Genomic DNA, 15,693 nt, shown 5'->3' on the forward strand with positions numbered 1-15,693 from the left:
GCAGTTCCTCCATTGCATTTTGTTTGTTTTTTAAGGAGTGTCCAGTGCGGTATAAATGTTAGGCTATGTTCACACGGTGGAATTGCAGAGCGGAATCCGGTGGAAAAATTTTCCCTTGCAGACGAATCATGTTGTTTTCAGTGGGATTCTGTTGAACCGTACACATTGTAGAATTTTCTTGGCAGAAGAAATTTCCAATGCCGGCCTCCGCAGAAAGAGTTGACATTGCCGTCTATGGAGATAGCGCATTTCTGAGCAGTCCTAGCACCAGCATATTCTCCCGGCACCCGCTGTCTGCTGAATGTCCATTCGGAAGTTTTTCGGAAAATCTGCCATGTGAACAAAGCCTTAGAAGGAACCTGTCAGCTCTATTTGGCCCACTCCATACTGCCCACCATATCTATGCATGCACTATGTGTGGTGGCCCAGTACAGGATGGTGTTTCCCCGTGCCCTTCTCCTACCCTGTCAGGCTCTATGTCCCCAGGGCCCCTTGCAGTGTTATCCCCTATGTACATATGTTATCCCTTATAAAGTGTATTGTACCTTTAATAGTTTGTACCATGTGATTAACCCCTTAAGGACCTGGGGTTTTTCCGTTTTTGCATTTTCATTTTTTCCTCCTTACCTTTAACCCCTTAAGGACTCAGGGTTTTTACCGTTTTTGCACTTTCGTTTTTTCCTCCTTACCTTTTAAAAATCATAACCCTCTCAATTTTCCACCTAAAAATCCATATTATGGCTTATTTTTTGTGTCACCAATTCTACTTTCCAGTGACATTAGTCATTTTACCCCAAAATTCACGGCAAAACGGGAAAAAAAATCATTGTGCGACAAAATCGAAGAAAAAAAACGCAATTTTGTAACTTTTGGGGGCTTTCGTTTCTACGCAGTGCATATTTTTGTAAAAATGACACCTTATCATTATTCTGTAGGTCCATACGATTACAATGATACCCTATTTATATAGGTTTGATTTTGTCGTACTTCTGGAAAAAATCATAATTACATGCAGGAAAATGTATACGTTTAAAAATGTCATTTTCTGACCCCTATAACTTTTTTATTTTTCCACGTACAGGGCGGTATGAGGGCTCATTTTTTGCGTCGTGATCTGAAGTTCTCAACGGTATGATTTTAGTTTTGATCTGACTTTTTGATCACTTTTTATTCATTTTTAATGGTATAAAAAGTGACCAAAAGACACTTTTTTTGGACGTTGGAATTTTTTTGCGCGTACGCCATTGACCGTGCGGTTTAATTAATGATATATTTTTATAGTTCGGACATTTACGCACGCGGCGATACCACATATGTTTTTTTTTTATTTGCACTGTTTTATTTTTATTTGAAAAGGGGGGTGATTCAAACTTTTATTAGGGAAGGGGTTAAATTACCTTTATTAAACTTTTTTTTTACATAGGGACCTATAACACTGCACACACTGATCTCCTAGGTTGATCACTGGCGTGTATTAACACGCCTGTGATCAGTGTTATCGGCGCTTGACTGCTCCTGCCTGGATCTCAGGTACGGAGCAGTCATTCGTCGATCGGACACCGAGGAGGCAGGTAAGGGCCCTCCCGGTGTCCTCTAAGCTGTTCGGGACGCTGCGATTTCACCGCAGCTGTCCCGAACAGCCCGACTGACTAGCCGGGATACTTTCAGCTTCGGCGATGTGTGGTATTAGCCGCGGGTCCCGGCCATTGATGAGCGCTGGGACAGACACGATGTGATGCGGGGTCGTAACACTACCCCGCTTCATATCGCGGGAGCCGGCGCAGGATGTAAATATACGTAAACATTCGTTAAGGGGTTAAGGACACATGATGTACTGGAACGTCATGGGTCCACTCCCAATCTATAACGCGGGGTGGGCCTGGCCTCTAACAACGGCCGGGACCCGTGACTAATAGCGTGCGGCATTGATCGCAGTGCACATGGAGAAGAAGGAAAGTCGGCACTGCCGCACTCACGATTCTGCCGGAGTAACTGGATCACTGCACCTTCACGTCCAGATGCCACAAATCCGGTGCTCAGTCCGCCATAAGCATAAGCGTAGGGAACTTGAAAGAAGAGATCGCAGACGGCACTCACGGAAACAGCAAGAAGTTTTATTCGGGATCGCTGGTCCACGCAACAACAACGACAGGTAAGTCGACCGGTTTCGCGCTACACAGAGCGCTTACACGTGACCTCTGACATCACTTAACCCTACCCCCTTAAATACATGCACCAAGTAGTACAAAAATAGAAAAATAGAAAACTAGACATTACAGGGTTAAAAGCACAAAAATGGTGTGTGGTATAGAAAGACTAGCATTAGTATTTACTAATTAGCTATAACAGCGCCTTAGACTGTATAACATTATCAGGAGGTATAGTATTAAAAACGCTAGGTGTGAACATAGATCCTATGCTAACAACATATACCTGCACTATGGAAATACATTTAAATCCTCCCGTAGGTTTAATCCTAGTGGTCCTAAGGCGTCTGTAAGTATAATCATTTCTGATTCTTTTTGTAACAATAATTTATGTCTATCTCCACCGTATTTTAAGGGTGCAACTGTTTTCAATCCAAGGAATTTTAAATCTTCAATTCTATTATTATGTTTATACTTCATATGTTCTATTACTTTTGGGCAGCCTTTTCCAGTATTGAGTGAGCGAAAATGTTCCCTAATTCTTTTATACAAGGGTCTTATGGTCTTCCCAATATAGTAAAAACCACATGTGCAAACTAATGCATAAACAATATAGGTAGATTTACATGTCATGAAATCATGGATATCTATATTCTGTGATCCTAAATGTATACTTTTCGTTTGTATCATATGCGAACATAATTTACACTGTCCACATTTAAAACATCCTTGTGGTTTTGATTTTTCTATCCAGTTTTTGGACGTATCATCTTGTAATCTACCTCGTACAATATAATCTCTAATATTCTTAGTTCTACGAAAAGAAATTAATGGTTTATTCAGCTGTATTTTACTTAAGATATCATCCTGCTGGAGAATATGCCAATTTTTATGTATCGCTGACCTGATTTTATTTTCCATAGGGCTGTATGAGAAGGAAAACGTAAAATTTTTTGTTTGATTTTCTTTAGCACAGTCTTTATCATGTGTTTTATGTTTTTTATGCAATAATTGACTACGAGGTATTTTCCTGACCTTAAAAAGTGCCTCACTCAGGATCGATATAGGGTAGCCCCTCTCTTTTAGTCTGTCCCATAATTGTTTAGCCTGTATTTCAAATGTTTCGGTAGTAGTATTTATCCGTTTCAATCGGACAAATTGTCCGAAAGGAAGGGATTTTTTGACATGATGGGAATGAAAGCTGTCATATCTAAGTAAGGAATTAGTAGCTGTAATTTTTCTAAATCCCTCAATCTCCAAATAATCATTTTTAGCAACAAGTTTAGTGTCGAGAAATTCTATACTATTGGTGCCCACCACACTAGTAAAATGCATATTATAGTTATTATCGTTCATGTAGGCGACGAACTGGTGGAACTGGGCCGTACTGCCCGACCAGATAACCAGCACGTCGTCGACATATCTAACGTAAAGGGCCAGATATTCAATGAAAGGATTGTTAGTGGAGAAGACCTTATCTTCCTCTAGGACCCCCAAAAAAATATTTGCGAAAGTAGGTGCCACGGGGGTCCCCATCGCAGTCCCAGATCGCTGGTTAAACCAGCGATTATTAAACTGGAAAGCATTATGGGATAATACAAACTGTAACATCTCACAAATGTAATTAATATAACCAGGGCTATGAGTTTCCGTTTGGTCTAGTCGACGTCGGACAGCCTCCACACCCGCACCCTGAGGAATGCGAGTGTAGAGACTCTCCACGTCGATGCTAGCCAAAATAAAATGCTCCTGCCACCCAAAATTTTCCAAAATTTGCAGTAAGTGTTGGGTATCTTTTAAGTAAGCTGGTATAGTAGGTAATAATGGGCGTAAGACCCAATCTAGGTATTGGGACAGAGGCTCTGAGTAATTGATCGCAGTGCCGCACGCTATTAACCCTTTAGACGCGGCGTTCAAAGTTGAACACCGTGTCTAAAGTGAAAGTGTGCCGGTTAGCTCAGTGGGCTGTTCAGGATAGCCGCGGCGAAATCGCGGCATCCTGAACAGCTTACAGGACAGCAGGAGGGTCCCTACCTGCCTCCTCGCTGTCCGATCGCCGAATGACTGCTCAGCGCCTGAGATCCAGGCATGAGCAGTCAAGCGGCAGAATCATCGATCACTGGTTTCTTATGAGAAACCACTGATCAATGTAAAAGATCAGTGTGTGCAGTGTTATAGGTCCCTATGGGACACCATGGCCACACCCCGGTAGGAAGAAGGGTGTGGCCATTGTGATTGGAAGCAGCCTCTTCTCCTCTGTAAATGTATATCTGTAAGGCTAGGTTCTCACTGCCGCTGTCCCCCTGTCCCAAGTTTCATCCGTCACTGCCTCCTAAATGGACCATACGACTAACGGATGCAAAGGGATGCCATTTAGTGGCATCCTTTTGCATCAGTTTTTCATCCGTTCATATGAAAAGTCAGCCGCCTACAGACTCCCGCAGCCAGGACTATGACTTGTTTTGATGATGGGAGTGGTAGTTCCCCTGGATATGGGAGTCTGCAGGCAACTGGGGAGGCTACATTAGTACTTTTCCTACTAGCCCATCATGGAACAGAGTCTGTTCCATCTTGGGGGTAGTAGTATAGGGGCTGAGGTATTGAACACACCGGGTCTCACTTCTGATACCCCATGCCATCAGAATTTATTAACCAGGGGAGCAGGCGGCATGCTTTGTTCCCCTGCGACGTGTATAATGTCTTTACTTTCATTTTCAAATACCTCGCCGGGGGCCCTGAATGGCCTGCACCGAGTGTCCATTCAGGGCTCCCGGCGGGGTTTTTAATTAATCTTGTACCATGCATATTCACAATTCATTCCCCCAGACCCCTCCTCATCTTCTAGCGCAATTAAAGTGCACATCGGGGACATGTCAGTCCATTCCCCACTGCTCATCTCCGTTCATGGGTATGAGCAGCAGGGAATGGACTGACATGTCCCTGGTGTGCGCTGTTATTGCGCTCTCTTCCCTGCTGCCGGTACTCGACTATTCCCCGCTGCCTGCTCCTTAAATGGTCACTGTCAGATACAAAAACTTTTGATATGTTGTAAAGCATGGAAACCAATAGATTTTTGCCATTGCTTTCATTAGAAAATTTTCAGTATTTCATACCGAAAAACCAGTCAAACTGCCCCCCTGCCTGCTTGAACACATACTAGTCCTACTGTGTCCATGCATCATCACCTATGTCATGGACACACTTCCTTGATTGACAGCTGTGAGTGCAGGGCTCACAGCTGGAGGAAAAATCATCCCACTGTCAGCTTGTGTCCTGCTACTGTCAGAGAGGACAAGCTGGGAGTTGTAGTTTTGCTAATGCTAGGGGAGATGTGAGCAGACAGCATACTGAGGGAGGGGGCGGAGACCTGCACAGTGAGGCCATGCCCGCTCCCTTTGAGAGGAATTCAGACTAGTGAGCTAAATTAAAAGTGTAATAAAAAAAATAACGGTGCTAGACACATAAACAATTAGATGTACATGGTCAGGATTTGGTACTAAGTGATATATTACAAAAAAAAGTTTTTTTGTTGGTTTTGACGGGTACACTTTAACTTCTAGCGCAATCAGAGTGCACAGCGGGGACATGTCAGTCCATTCCCCGCTGCTCATCTCTGTCAGGTTAGGGGATGAGCAGTGGGGAATGGACTGACATGTCCATGCTGTGCACTCTAATTGTGCTACAAGATGCGGAAAGGTTGGAGGGAATGTATTGTGAATATGCATTGTACAAGTTTAAAAACCCCGCCGGGAGCCCTGAATGGACACTCGGTGCTGGCCATTCAGGGCTCCCCGCGAGGTATTTGAAAATGAAAGTAAAGACACTATATACGTCTCAGTGGAGTGGAGCATGCCGCCTGCTCCCCTGGTTAATAACTTCTGAACTCATGGGGTCTCAGAAGTGAGACCCAGTGTGTTCAATCTCGCAGCCCCTGTACTACTACCCCCAACATAGAACAGACTATGTTCCATGATTGGGTTAATAGTACAAGCACTAATGTAGCCTCCCCAGCCGCTCACAGACTCCTGCACAGACTCCTGGGGAACTACTACTCCCATCATGGAAACAAGTCTGTCCCATTATGGGAGTAGTAGTAGCACTGCAGGAGTCCATTGATTTCACCTCTTCTGAGCATTGCTTAGAAGTAATAACGGTTCAAAAACGGATATTAAAAACCAGGTGCAAACTAATTATATTAACTCCTTAAGGACGCAGGGCGTACCTGTACGCCCTGAGTCCGCACCCTTTCTAACAACGGCTGGGACTCATGGCTAATAGCACGTGGCACTGATCGCGGTGCCAGGCACTAATAACCCTTTAGATGTGGCATTCAGAGTTGATCGCCGCGTCTAAAGTGAAAGTAAACTGCTCCCGGCTAGCTCGGCGGGCTGTTCGGGACCACCGCAGCGAAATCGCGGCGTCCCGAATAGCTGGTAGACACAAAGAGGGTCCCTACCTTCCTCCTGCATCGCCAATCGTCGAATGACTGCTCAGTGCCTGAGATCCAGGCATGGGCAGTCAAGCAGCAGAATCATCGATCAATGTTATCCTATGAGATAACAAAGATTGATGTAAAAGATCAGTTAGTACGAAAAAAAATAAAATAAAAAATGTAGCCAGCACCTAAACCCAATACATGGGTGCACGCTGCTGTGGCAAGTACAAAACAGTACAAAAAAGTAGTGCATTATTATAGCCACTAGAGGGGGCTATAACATTGCAAAAAAATTTGGAAAAAAAGTAAATAAAGATCATTTAAAGGGATATTCCAGGCAAAACCTTTTTTTATATATATATTTAATATATATTAAAAAATCTTAATCCTTCCAATAATTATTAGCTTCTGAAGTTTTCCGTCTAACTGCTCAATGATGATGTCACGTCCCGGGAGCTGTGCATGATGGGAGAATATCACCATAGGAACTGCACAGCTCCCAGGACGTGAGTCATCAGAGAGCAGTTAGACAGAAAACAACAACTCAACTCCAGAAGCTAATAACTATTGGAAGGATTAAGATTTTTAAATAGAAATAATTTACAAATCTGTTTAACTTTCCGGAGCCAGTTGATATATAAAAAAAAGTTTTGGCCTGGAATACCCCTTTAACCCCTTCCCTAATAAAAGTTTGAATCACACCTCTTTTCCCATAAAAAAAAAATAAAAACTGTGTAAATCAAAATAAACATATGTGCTATAGCCGCGTGCGGAAATGTCCGAATTCTAAAAATATATTGTTAATTAAACCTCACGGTCAATGGCGTACGCAAAAAAAGATTCAAAGTCCAAAATAGCGTATTTTTGGTCACTTTTTATATCATGAAAAAATGAATAAAAATCGATCAATAAGTCAGATCAATATGAAAATAAGGAGGGTTGCAGACCTCAAGGTATATACTTATTTGGTATTGTGAATAGAATATAATATATAAATTAATATATATATATATATATATATATATAATAAAAATATAGAAAATAATAAATAATAAAATAATCTATATTTAGATGACCTTATAGTAGTGTGAATAGTAATATAAGATAAAATGATTGAATAAAGATGCAATGTGGTAAATGAACAGACTAGTTGTATAGATATTCATATATATTTATTAAATAGATAGTTACATTAGTAGTCTCAGCAGGGCCCTTGCTATGGACTAATAAGCATTAGATAAAACAACATTATATTGATTTAAAATATGAGATTCATATGAAAGCCGCCTCTGTTGAACTTGAATAATAGTCAATTCCAGCTGTGCATTAATAATAGTAACAGTTAGATACATTTGTAATCCAGGAGAGGATCCAAGAAAGGGATACTTAGTAGCAAGCAGATATAGTTATAGCAAGCAAATGTAGTTGGTGCTACTGAACCACTCACCGCTCTGTTGAAGTCAGGATGGTAGCCCCTGGTGTGCTGGGCTCCTCGTCCCAGGCTGGCTTGGCTGGGCAGCCGGCACAGTGGATGTGCCTGCGCGGTGGGTCCCAAATCTCCTCTGGTGGGGCACAGATGAGTGCTTGATCTTGAAACTGGAGTCACAGCAAACGGGCAGGCTGGTGAGTGGATGCAGGCAATGCTTGTGTGCAATATGGCAGGCGCACGCCTTACAACAGTTTCCCAATGTTGGGGGGTTCCAACTGTTGATAATGTAGATAGTGGATGATGGTCCTGGCGATAGTCCGTATGAAGAGGGTACTGGGCTAGATGTGTTTCGGGGAGACCCCTTTCTCAATAGCTATCTCAGTATTATCAGTCAAGTCAGTCACATTCACCAGTTAAGTCAACGTGGCCTGCATTAAATTGACCCCATCTACTACAAGTCCAAGCAAGCCCTTAAGGTCTGAGTCACTGGTCACCTCCGTGGGCCCTGGCTGAACTGTATAGACTTTACCATCTGTCTACCCTCAGTAAAGCTACCGTTATCCGTAACTTGGCATCAGCGTCATTATTGCCTCCGTGCCTAGCCCAGGATCTAGCGGTATACCTTCGGGTGGTATCAAGAATACAAGGGGTTAATGTCATCTGCCCCTAGGGTAATTCCATCTGCCTTTTGCATCACACCCCGCTACCACAACTTTTGGTGTCACAAACAGGATATGGGTGTGCGCCTTATGCAAGAAGTCCTCCCCTAGTCTGAACTGTGTCCAGTATTGTCAAAAATCGCATGCCGATGCGAATAGGAGTTGTGCCAGAAAGTGTATGAAACTTTATCAGTAGAAAATGTTATACCCGAGGTGTTTGTGATATAGAGGGGGAGGTGAAGAAAAGACTTTTGTTTGCCATTGTGAAAAGTTTTAGTACTGTGTCCGCCATGTGCAAGATCAGATCAGAAGCTATGTTACGTTGTCAAGTATTGCCTGTACCTGCAAGGGTTAAAGATGTGCCAGAGAAGTGCGTAAAAATGTCCCGTGCTGGTCAGCATCCTGCCCCTGGGCATGGAAATTATGTTGCTGTATCGATGCCAAAGTGGTGTACCTTCGGGTGGTATCGAGGATAAACCACGCCCTGGCGTCACTAATACAAGGGGTCAATGCCATCTGCCCCTAGAGTAATTCCATCTGCCCTTTGCATCACATCCCGCTACCACAGCTATATAAAGGTAATTTCATTTGGCTGGAGTTAACCCCTTCTCACTATAGGACATATGCATACCGCCAACTGATTTCCTGCTCTGCACAACGTGTGGTAGGAGATCGGCGGCAGGACCCGGCTTTCAAATATAGTCAGCATCTTGCTGCAGCTCCCGAGACCAAGATCCCTTTGGCCAGTACTGACCAGTAGTGTTGCTTGTGAATATTTGCAAATATCGCATATTCGCGAATATAGCACTATATATTCGTAATTACGAATATTTTTTCACAGTACACATCACAGTGATCATCCCTCTCTGCTTCCGCATATGCAAAAATTTGCATATGCTAATTTTCACTTATGCTAATTTTCGCATATGCGAATTTTCGCACATGTGAAAATAAAACGCAAATATTACGAATATGCAAATTTAGCGAATATATGACGAATATTCGTCCATATATTTGCGAAATATCGCAAATTCGAATATTGCCCATGCCGCTCAACACTACTGACCAGAGCATCTATAGCAGTGTTTCCCAAACGCGGCCCTCAAGCACCCCCAACAGGTCATGTTTTCAGGATTTCCTTAGTCTTTCATAGGTGATATAATTATGGTCAGTGAATCAGGCATCACCACAGTTATATCACTTGTGAAAGACTAAGGAAATACAGAAAACATGACCTGTTGGGGGTGCTTGAGGACCGCGTTTGGGAAACACTGATCTATAGTATTTACAGGGGAGGCAATGCGATCCCGATGGTTGCCATGGCAACAGGAGGTCAGCCAGTGGCCTCATGTCTGCCAAGTACGGAAGCCTGTGAGGTCTAGTGTGCTGGTGGCACACGGGTTAGGAAATTCTACTGTTCTATGTGCTTGGTATTGTATTTGTATATTTTTCTTTCTCAGACAGGAGCTGATTACAAGTTTTCCATAACGTTATGGAGTCAACATACAATGGTCCTCTGGGAACTGATGACTACTGTATGTAAAGGGACCACTGTATTCAGGCTATGGACAGAGTTGTCACGTGAGCACTAGATATAGGACATGCCATGGGCACATTTGCTTACTATTTATGTTTTACATAGCATTATTAGCTTTGCAACACTTTTTACATACCAAAACTAGAACTGCAAGGACACATATCCAAAGCTAAAAAAAAAAGTTATTAGCTGTACACCAATACTAACACTAGAGCTGTTGCGGCACTTGGCAGACCTCCTTGTAATGACTCCTTGTAATGGCTGGAAATGCTGAACTAATCTGATCTGCAGTCCTCTGGAGCTGACGGCATATGAATATTTAATATTATTTCAGTGCAATGCAGAAGCCAATGTTACCATACTGCTGTTCTATATGGTGAAGGGTATGACGGATCACCTTTGTAAGCAAAATGTTTGTCAATGGTTCTATTAAGGAAATATAACTAATCATTTCCCATCATCATTCATCATTAACACAAAGATGGAGGCTGAATCCATAAAGCTGGCATCACCCATAGCATCTTTTGGAGACACATTGTCATACATACCAATATGGTGTCTGTTATGAAGCTGGCATAATGTGAACTATATTGCCAGTACAGTTGTGAAAAGTTATTATTAAACAGTCATGTTTTGTGCTTAAAGGGGTGGTCTGGTGAAAAACAACTTATTCCTTATCCACAGGATAGGGCATAAGTGTCTGCTCGCGGGGGTACAACTGCTGGAACCCCCCCGCATTCTCCTTAACAAGCCCCAGCATTCTAAGAGGCGTGCGTTCTGCAGATGGCAAAAACTCCATTCATTCTCTATGGGAGCACCAAAGGGCTGGACTTGGCCATCTCCAGCACCCCTTTGGCTGTCCGGGCATGCTGGGTGTTGTAAATTGGCAACAGCTGGAGGCTCTCTGGTGGGGAAACACTGCGGTACTGACTGTGTAAGTGTTGCCCCATGTGTATGTGTTACTCTCTCCTTCCTTGGACATAAGGTTTTCTTTGGATGATTCACTATAGTTTATTATAGTACACTTGATCATGGTCCTGCATTGGGCTGAAACATTGTATGTATGACTCAAAACAGCTTTTTATTGCATCCTTCAATACACTTGGATTGGATGCATCATGTGCTCATGTCTGAATCACTTGTTTAAAGGGAATGTGTCATTGGAAAATGACCTATTTAAATGGGCACTAATTGAAACTAATTTATGCTATTGCACTCCTTTCGAATGTACTTTGTTTAAAGGAAATCTGTCAGTAGTATCACCTGCACTAAACCTGTTACACAGGCTTGTAGTGCGGGTCATGCTGATTAAAATGGTACTCACATTGTGTAGATTCTCCCAGCCGTTCCGTCATTGCACAGTAAGCGGCGCATGCGCAGTACTATAACACGGCCGAAGGAGCAGGGAGGGGGTTTATTAATATTGATGAGTCGGGTGCAGTGGCCGCCCGGCGAAGATGACGTCAGGGTGCCCGAAGCTCCGATCGGAGCTCCGCCCATGCCCCAAGGCCATCATTAGCATATGTCGAAAAACTCAATTTGTGGCCGAACGGCTGGGCGAATCTACACAATGTGAGTACTATTTTAATCAACATCACCCGCACTACAAGCCTGTGTAATAGGCAGGTCATACTACTGACAGATTTCCTTTAAAAAAAAAAAATGTCTATGTTTTATTTGTGATTTGTCCAAAATCAGGAAATGCAGTCTGGAGTGCTGAGGCGGGTGTGTGCAGCCTTAGCCAATCATAGCTCATCTCACACTGAACTGTTCTGGGCTGTGTGTAGCAGAGTGAGGGAGGAAGTTCTCCCCTGTATGGCTTCAGATGATGTCATGCCTGCTGGGTAACGCCCCTTCCCAGTCTGTGAATTTGACTGAGACTGAGCAGAAAATACAGAGCAATATCAAGGTAGAAAACTAAAAAATAATAAAAATAAAGGCAGGGGTGGTTTATCATAATGAAGGCAGTGAACTAGGAGGATTATAAAATTTAACAATGAGAGGTACTCTTTTAGTTTTTATGTTAAACATATTCTTTAAAAAAATTTCTGGTGATGTTTTTTTTTTATTTTACTATTATTAAATAAACCTTGCAGTTTTCAGTCTGGCCACTGAGCCTATAATCTGACACTTCCTGTTCTGTACCTACTGACATGCCAATTATGTGGTATTTTGTTAAAGCTCCCTATGTAGCATACATTTTAATGGTATTTCATAAAAAGTATTTTAAGAACCATTCAAAAAAGCTAAAGCTCACAGCTCAGCCTTGTCCTCCCTGTGGAATGACGTCTGCACAGGTCACAGGGAATGCCTGGATAACTATTCCATTCTAGTTAATAGAGTCTGGGCCACATTATTTTGTCTATATCTATGTGGCTTGCTGTAAAGCATATCTCTAAATTATGTTCGAAATAGCCCAGGAAATACTTACAATTTTCTACATTGAAATAACACTAATAAAAACTATAATATTACTTCATCTATTTGTGTAGATTTTCTGTTATATAAGTTTAATATTGAAGAATTCTCTCACTTGTTGACACCCTGACATCAAAGGAAAGCAGTACCATTAACTTACGGAGTGCAGTAACTGAAAGGAGTTCTCCAGGATTTAACCTTTTTTTTAAACTTACCCAGAATGCCACCATTTATTAAAACAAACTGGACTTACCTCCCTCCACTCCCCTGTTGCCTCCAGTATCCTGCTCCCATCCTCTGGTGCGGTCCTCTTCCTGCTCCTTGCTGTAGCCATGTCCCATTTCGACATGAGAGGCAGTGTGACGTATAGTGTTGAGCGGCATAGGCCATATTCGAATTCGCGAATATTCGCGAATATATGAACGAATATTCGCCATATATTCCCTAAATTTGCATATTCGTAATATTCTCGTTTTGTTTTTTCATATGCGAAAGTTAACATATGCGAAAATTAGCATATACAAAAATTAGCTTAAGCGAAAATTCGCATGCCAGTCTCACACAGTAGTATTAGAGCCTTCTTTACACCACACAAGCTGGAAGCAGAGAGGGGTGATCACTGGGATGTGTACTGTGGAAAAATAAAAAAAACGAATATTTGTAATTGTAATAGTGCTATATTCGCGAATGTGCGATATTTGCGAATAAAATTCGCATTGCAAATATTCGCGAGCAACACTAGTGACGTATTGAGCGGCAATTAGCTGATCAGTAGTGTGATGCATCGACCACAAGAAGCAGGAGGACAGGAGCAGGATACCTGTGGCACCAAGGGAGTAGCGGGAGGTATTGTCTAGTTTGTTGTTTAAAATTTTCAATTGAAAACCTCAGTATGCTCACGGGCGGGATACCAGTCGCAGGTAACGGACCCTAATACTTGATATAAATATTATGGTTATAACTTTATTAATGATAAAATCTTCTGGTACTGTATGGCTTACAAGAGTGGCATTAGAATACATTTTCTAAGTGGCTAAACAGCACATTCTATTCCTGGACATTCTTGTCTTGCACGATACTACTATGCTAAGATAAATATCCATGTGGGATACCTCCATTTTGGGGTCATATGTATGGGTTAGGGGATTTTATCTTCGACCGCCAGCAATTCCCCCTTGGCTTGATTGACGGGCTGCATCATCGCTCTACTCCGTCTGTTCATTAAGCAGAGCAATGTCGCGGCCCATCAATCAAGTGGAGGGGGCGTCACTGCCAGCCGAAGACACGGGACTAGGCGAGAGGAACTCGTTGCCTAGGGGACTACTTACAGGGCCGGCATGGAGCAGTTTCTAAGTTCATATCCTCACCCTCCCCGCAGGCAGGAATGCCCCCCTGGGGATGGTGAGGATAAAGATTTTACCCTATCTAACACTTTGCCAAGCGTTATATACAGAAAAATCTGATGATTGGTTCTCTTTAACTTAAGGGGTGAGTACCGTCAAAGGACATTAGCCATGAACAAAACTAATACATTTTTAAAATTTGCATGGAATTCATACAGCCATATGTACAATATTGCCCCTGTATTACAAACCAAAAATTATGGAACGTCATAGAGGGGAAAAATACCCTCATGTGAAAGAAGGCTTTGACACCAGCAAGGCCTGAATTTCCTTGGTATAGTAATAACTTTATTCATGGTTTTCTGCCCGTGCTTGGCATAGGATGCTAAATCTCTTGCCATGTAATTTATCAAATGTCATTTAATCAATACCATTTAGTAAAAGGTAAGCCATTGGAATATGTAGTGTCCTTGCCATTTTTGGAACAGATCAGTAGCAGTTTTGAACAGAAGAAAACTTTGTAATACTGTATATCTTATTAAAGTGGCATCCTTCCTTCTTATCATCGATATCCTCTTTTATGACTGTTGGTTCTCTCTAAATCAGGGGTGTCAAACTCAAATTCATCGGGGGCCGCATCAGCAGTTTGGTCACCCTCAAAGGGTGTATCTGTAGGACCCCTGTCCCCCCCCCCCCCCCCCCCCCCACACACACACACATATGCCGGCGTATAAGAAGACTGGGTGTATAAGACGACCCCAAACTTTTACAGTTAAAATTTAGAGTTTGGGATATACTCGCCATATAAGACTACCCCTCCTACTGCAATGTACAGTACATTGTAGTTCCCCCCACATTAGGTTGGCAGCATGTTCCCCCACATTAGTAGGCATCATGTTCCCCCACATTAGGTTGGCAGTATAGTTACCCCCACATTAGGTTGGCAGTATAGTTCCCCCCACATTAGGTTGGCAGTATAGTTCCCCCACATTAGGTTGGCAGTATAGTTCCCCCCACATTAGGTTGGCAGTACAGTTCCACCCACATTAGGTAGGCAGTATAGTTCCCCCCACATTAGGTAGGCAGCATGTTCCCCCCCATTAGTAGACAGCATGTTCCCCCACATTAGGTTGGCAGTATAGTTCCCCCCACATTAGGTAGGCAGTATAGTTCCCCTCATATAAGGTAGGCAGCATGTTCCCCCCACATTAGTTGGCAGCATGTTCCCCCACATTAGGTTGGCAGTATAGTTCCCCCCACATTAGGTTGGCAGTATAGTTCCCCCCACATTAGTTTGGCAGTACAGTTCCCCCCACATTAGGTAGGCAGCATGTTCCCCCACATTAGTTGGCAGCATGTTTCCCCACATTAGAGAAAAGAAAACCAGGGCGACTCACCAAATACGTAAACTTCAAGCTTCTTTATTAATCCATGAAGGGTATAAACAGTGCAAGACACGGGTGGACAGAACACAGGGGGACGTTCGTTCGGGGCTACGGTGCCGTTTCACACAGGTTGAAGCCAGTTGAAGCATATCTTGCGAAACGGCACCGTAGCCCCTAACGAACGTCCCCCTGTGTTCTGTCCACCCGTGTCTTGCGCTGTTTATACCCTTCATGGATTAATAAAGAAGCTTGAAGTTTACGTATTTGGTGAGTCGCCCTGGTTTTCTTTTCTCTTTTTTATTGAATATTTGCATTGGACTTTGCTATTACCAGTGAGCAC

At 42.8% G+C, this 15,693-nt stretch overlaps 1 protein-coding gene across 2 annotated transcripts in view; it reads left to right on the forward strand.

Moving 5' to 3' along the window:
* The first annotated feature begins 1,845 nt into the window (after nucleotides 1-1,845).
* The window catches only part of ITGA7 (integrin subunit alpha 7), a 258,860-nt gene continuing 245,012 nt past the window's right edge, over nucleotides 1,846-15,693 (forward strand). Inside the window, exon 1 of one of the 2 annotated variants that reach the window (XM_056562182.1) lies at nucleotides 1,846-2,152. In XM_056562182.1, coding sequence (XP_056418157.1) covers nucleotides 1,941-2,152 — 212 coding nt within the window. In that variant the 5' untranslated portion in view covers nucleotides 1,846-1,940. The remainder of the gene's footprint in view (nucleotides 2,153-15,693) is intronic. The other variant, XM_056562181.1, reaches the window with a different exon arrangement.

The sequence above is a fragment of the Hyla sarda genome, chromosome 2 (assembly GCF_029499605.1).
Source record: "Hyla sarda isolate aHylSar1 chromosome 2, aHylSar1.hap1, whole genome shotgun sequence".
Classification (NCBI taxonomy): Eukaryota; Metazoa; Chordata; class Amphibia; order Anura; family Hylidae; genus Hyla; species Hyla sarda.